Here is a 6,104-nt window from a genome sequence, read left to right on the forward strand (position 1 = left end):
ATTCCTGCTCTCAGGTAATGATGCATATGTATCTTATGGAGTTTCTTTGTTTGCTTTAGCGGCATTCCAAAATTAGATCTAAGGGGCTCGTTACCTGATTAAATCTTTTAGCCTTTTATTAGCACGATTAGTAGTCAATTTTAATCTGATTCTAATGGTGGTAATGGTAATTTTTATTATTGCTATGGTGCCTTTCATATTTTGTAATGGCCAATGGCTTAATACAATAAATTTACTTGTACTTGTATTATTTTGTCAAGTACCTGGGCAGGTTCCAATGGCTTAATACAATAAATTTACTTGTACTTGTACTATTTTGTCAAGCACCTGGGCAGGTTCCAATGGAGGTTGAGTGGAAGATCTGCACCTTGCATTTCATAGAAGTCCTACCTTGCTCTTTGATTCTTGATGGCAGGGGAAATCAGCCTTGTGGGATTCATAGCTTTTCCAGGCTTGTTTTGGAATGCGTGTCCTCATGATTGCAAAGAAAGGCTTGAAGATGAGGAGAAGGTTCAGGTGTGAGCTTAGGAGGACGCTCAGTCCACAGTTTGTTGGAATCAAGTGGCAAACTTTGCTGGGTATTTACTTCATTTTATACCCTAACTTTCTCCCCAGTGAGGTCAAAGCGACTTATATTTTTCTCCTTTCATTTTCTCCTCACAGCAACCCTGTGAGGTAGGTTAGGCTGAGAGAGAGTGACTGGCCCAAGGGCACCCAGCCATGGCAGAGTGAGGTTTCAGACATGGGTCTCCCAGATCCTAGTCTGACACTCTTAACCACGACACCATGCTGGTTATACAGTGTAACACAATGACCAAAACAGGCATCATTGTTTAGGCAGGAATTTACTGGGCAGCTGCATAGGGTCTCAGCTGTGTTACCCATGCATTTTGCCTTTTGCCTGTTTGCTGGTTTGCTGTTTGCTGCCTACTTGCTGGGCTGCCTGTTCTCCTAGGATACCATTACAGCGGTTTGAAAACTGGCCCTGGAATGCACACTGGACGTCCAAACAGCACCGTCTCCATCTCCCTTTTGCCTCTATCTGCCCTATTATGGGGGTGTGCAGCTCTCGCAGCTCCACTCCTAAGTACACTTTAGTACCATCCAGAGCTGCATTAATCAATAGAGTTCCACAAATTAGTGACAGTTTGCTAAGTATACCCAGGGCTATTTTTGGGCAGGAACTCACAGGAACGGAGTTCCGGCTGGCTCCCAAGTTGACCACACCGAGCAGGAACTCATTAGCATAATAGGCCACACCCAATAGCAGAAACTCATTAGGATTGGCTACATTAGGGGTGTGTGGCCTAACATGCAAAGGAGTTACTGCTACAAAAAAAGCCCTAGTTTTTGACAACAAACAAGGTAAACAGAATAACAAGCAAAAGGTGGGTGTGGCTGGATAACCACACTTCTGGTAACTTGTGGGTGCGGCCTAATGTGCTAATGAGCTATGCTCTCATGGGTGTGGCTGGATATGCTAATGAGTTTCTGTTGTTGGGTGTGGCCTATTATGCTAATGAGTTCCTGCTGGGCTTTTTCTACAAAAAAAGCCCTGAGTATACCTATGTTTGCTCTGCTCCGGTTAGTCTTGGAGAGACTTGGAAAGCTACGCAGGGCAGTGGGACTCTGTCCCCCAGTGACACTGTAATCTCTCTCTGGTTTGGGGGGTTTCTCACAAGCTTGCAAGGCAATGTGTGCATACTTAAGAGCTAGAAACCTGGTGTTTAAAAAGCAAACCAACCCTGAAAGTTGCTCAGGATTGCCAGTTTTGTGCCAAATACCAGTTTGTGCCGTCTGCGACCACCATTGTCATTTCCGTGGCACCTTAGGCATGAGGAGATCTAGAACAGATCAAAGCCACGACCAAGGGAATAATGAGGTCATGGAATTTGACATACGAAGGCCCAGTGGAAAAATGGAAAAAAATGGTGGGATAATTTATTTCCATCTGAGCACACTTTTAGAGAATATCTTCTATGAAATATTTTCTCTTTGGGAATGAGTGAAATCTCTTTTAAGATACAGTTTTACTAAAATGTATAGCATGAAGATTGTTATGAAAGACAGGTTCTTTTATTTCTTAATATTTTATATATGTAATTTACAAAGATCACAAGTTACGCTTAGTAATCCTTGACTGTTATGCATACGAACACTATTTGTTACTGTTTTTCTTTCCCAAACTATGTTTGTACACTTTTTTGTCAGCTATTCTTTGTATATCAATAAAATTTATTGTATAAAAAAGTACATCATTAAGTAATGACAATTACTATGTATTCTATGTAGACACGTGCAGCATATATTCAGGGATATATTTGTAGTTACAATGTGAGTAATTTTGCCTGATGCTCAGTATCCAGATAAGCTGCTAGCTCTGAGTGTTCCTGAAATGTCCTGCTGAGATAGTGTATTGTCTCTGGTTTACTACATGACTTAAACATGTCTGAAAATCATACATTTATGCATGAAGTACCTAGAAACTTGGACTATATACACAGAGATCCTTATATATTTGAGTACTAATTCAGGATATGTGTGATTCTCTTCTCACTCTTCCTTGTTTTGCTCTTTTCAAAGGTTAACCCAACGCCGCAGGGGGTACAAGCATTGCTGAAGATGATGTACTGTCCCTACTGCCGTGGTTTAGTTGCCGTAAAGCCGTGCTATAACTACTGCTTCAATGTCATGAGGGGCTGTCTGGCCAACCAAGGAGAACTGGACACAGAGTGGAACAATTTCATAGGTGAGTGGGTGGGTGGGACTCTCTCTGGATGCCTAAAGATTCCACTCTTTGCGTGTGGCTAAGAGAGAAAAGGAAGATGGACATCACAGAGATTCCTATCTGGACTTTGTTCTGCCTGTTGCAGTAAAAACAAGTTTATCATTTAGGGATGTGTGTAATTGCCAAAGCACAGCATAGCTGGAAGAATAAGATTTCCAAAAGGGGAAATGGTTGCAAACCTAGGATTGTGGGTTACATCTCTCTTTAACAAAGGGCTGAACATTTAAAGCTGCCTTCAGTCAAGACAGTTCATCCACCTATTTTCTGCTCTGATTGGCATCAGATCTCTGGCAAAACAAGGTTGCCACAGACATCTGCTACCTGAGATCCACGGGGGATGCTGGGCCTTGAAACAGCAGGGACCTTCTACATGTAAAGTAGGGACTGAACTGGGGACCTTCAGTGTGCAAAGCAGGTGCTGTACCACTAAACCATGGCCTCTCCCTTTTGCAGGTTTGCTCATAATGCACATTTGTAGAGTTCAACCCTCTTTGTTTTCCCACAAGGTGCCGGGAATTACAGTTCTGTGAGGGGACTGAAAACCTATAATGTATATTTCTCTGACTGGACTAAAGGCTTCTTTACATGCACACTTCTTGGCATGTTTGCCAGACAACACAACCCATAGTTCCTGAGGGAAACAGTCAGTTAAACTTGTCCTTTAGAGCTCTTGTTTTCTTGACTAGACACAGAGCCAACCCTGTTATTAGTCAGGAAAAAGCAGCCCATGTCAGGCAGCAGGTTCTGGAGTCCTAATTAAAGGACATTATACTGTTACTTGTTGAGGTTACTTGAATCTTTCTACTACCACGGGGATGGCAGTAGGAATTTCTGCATCAGGAACCGAATGGCTGAACTCTCCTTGGGGAAGAAGCCAAGAGAGATCATGTAGCCGCCTCAGGGAAATTTGTTTTACAGAGCTTCGAAAATGTTGGTGTATGTGTTGTTCTTCGACTCCATTTCCTTCACAGAATGACCATTCCCAGGTCTCCGGGGGGGAATCTCTGAACAGTATTCTAATTAGCCAGTCATCTGGTCACCTCTGGCAAGTACGATTCATGTCTAGGTGAACAGATCATGATGCTTTTGTTATGAGCTGGCACACTTCCTCTCTCTCTCTTAGGCCCTCCATGTGACACAAGTTACTGGCAATTTCATGTGTGAATGGGAAAGCTTGTTACCCTCATTTTGTCCGGCTACTAACTTTTGCACAGTTGTTTAAAAATCCACTTCGCTATGACTCCATAGGATTTTTCACAGTGTTTGGCATATATGTTTAAAAGTATTCCCTGGTGCTACTACTGGTGCTTGCAGAATGCCTCAGAAACACATTTTTGCCAAAAGGGGGGGGGGAATGTGAACACACTGGCTAATTCATCCAGTATTGAACTCAAAATATCTGGGGACAGAAAGAGTTGTAGCAGAAAAGGGGGGGGGGAGCGCTTTCGAGAAGGCAAGATGCCAGGGGATCAGATCAAACAGGACAATCTGCTAATTGTAGGAGACTGTGCAAGGGCTCAAGAGGAAAAATGAGAAGAGTAACCAGGAGTGTTCACATGGGGGGAAAGGAAAGCAAGGGAGGTGTTTGACTCTTCAGAGATTGTGACAAGGGGGAGCAGTGGTCTCTGCACATACAGGCTGTGGAACTGCCCTTACTACATTAGAGCTTTGTTTCTAAAAGTGGCAAGATCCTCAGCATTGACTCTCAACTTTAAGTTGTCAACACGTCCTTTTAGAAGGGTAGGGGTTGAGGGTTAATGATTAGCCAGCCTGGATTTAGGGGCAAGGTTTGCATTCCCCTCTCCACACTTTGGATCATTGTAAGCATTCTGTGTTAAGAACCACATTCCTGCAAGCCATATAAACACTGCAAAATTAAGGAGCCTTGATTCTGCCAACTTGGTTAATATAATGGGGAAAGGCCAGTCACTCAGTGGCAGAGCGCATGCTCTGAATACAGAAAGACCCGTCTTTAATCCCCAGCATCTCCAGATAAAGTATCTCAGATAGCAAGACTGGAAAATTCTACGCCTGAGACTCTGGAAGTGGGAAGGTGGAAACTCTTCCAAAAAGTTTTAAAGACAAGTAATAATACTCATGGGAATATATTGAATACGTAAACACATACAGCATTTCAAAAGAATGTCATGTACATCATAGAGTCACACAAACCACAGAATGGTGATTCTTAAAGTTAATACAATCCAAAATAGTCCACAAGCACAAGCCCTCCTAAGGGCAATAACAGTCCATAGGGAAAATACTGTCCAGTATACCCCAACGGTATCATACATAATATTAAGACCATTTTGAAGACAATCCTTCATCAAAGGGTACAGTGAATCAAGGTGGGTACAATGATGATGCACCAAAACGCTATTTCGTATTTAGGCCTTGGACTCAACTTAATATGAAATAGCATTTTGAAGATCAAGAAGATCTTGATGATTGGGGGTGAGGGAAATATACAGTTCCCTTGGGTAAATATATATGGAGTAGCATCGGTGTTCCAAGCAGTTGTAAGCTGAGGCCTGGAGCATCTTTACTTCCCTCACTCACCCACCTCCTTAGTTCAGTAACCCCTCCAGAGAAGCATCATTCCCTTGAACTTGGATCAGCCTATTAAATGTCAAGTGCTGCCGCCAAGGGGGATTGATGGTTTCTCATGATCTGCTGGCAGGGGTGGAAGCCAGTCAACTCTCTCTGCTCTGCACTCTTCTTTCCTATCCCTTCTCTTCAGTCTTCATTTTTGATAAGCAAAAAATCCTGAATGAATGAATTTCATTTTGGGTTTTGTTATTTGGATAATTGAGTTAGATTTCTTCTCTGTGCTGCTGTACTGGCGTCTGCCACCACCAAAAAGTTTCCAGCTAAATATATTCTCTGAAGCGAACAGTGGATTGGCTTATCTTTAATACCCCGCTCTGGCAGTCTGTGTTTCTCTCCCTCTCCCCCTCTCCCTCTCTCTTGCCAGTCACAGTGAGGCTTGCATTCCATAGCGGCCATTGGTACGATGCCATGGCATTGCAAGCAACAAAAGTCCCAATTCACACAGCATTCACGGGAGCTTGTGAATGGCCTGACCAGCTCTGAGGTTTCAGGAAGATGCCAGATAAAGTACGTCTGGTTCCAGTATTTTGTGAAAACATAATATCGATAGGAAGCCTTTCCTGTTCCCTGGAACTACGACAATATTCCTTCTTTTTAAAACAAAGTACAAGAAACATTTTTCTTGTTAAGTAAGTGAGACAGGATTTAAAAAAAAAACATATGTTGCTTCTTTTTGACTATATTCAGGATGGCCTTTTTTTAAAGA

At 42.7% G+C, this 6,104-nt stretch overlaps 1 protein-coding gene across 1 annotated transcript in view; it reads left to right on the forward strand.

The window, feature by feature from the left end:
• The window catches only part of GPC4 (glypican 4), a gene marked incomplete at its 5' end in the record, with an annotated part of 188,319 nt that overhangs the window by 170,248 nt on the left and 11,967 nt on the right, over positions 1-6,104 (forward strand). The window contains one exon of the mRNA XM_015429628.1: positions 2,584-2,749. Coding sequence (XP_015285114.1) covers positions 2,584-2,749 — 166 coding nt within the window. The remainder of the gene's footprint in view (positions 1-2,583; positions 2,750-6,104) is intronic.

The sequence above is a fragment of the Gekko japonicus genome, unplaced genomic scaffold (genome assembly GCF_001447785.1).
Source record: "Gekko japonicus isolate JY-2015 unplaced genomic scaffold, Gekko_japonicus_V1.1 scaffold560, whole genome shotgun sequence".
NCBI classification, from domain to species: Eukaryota; Metazoa; Chordata; class Lepidosauria; order Squamata; family Gekkonidae; genus Gekko; species Gekko japonicus.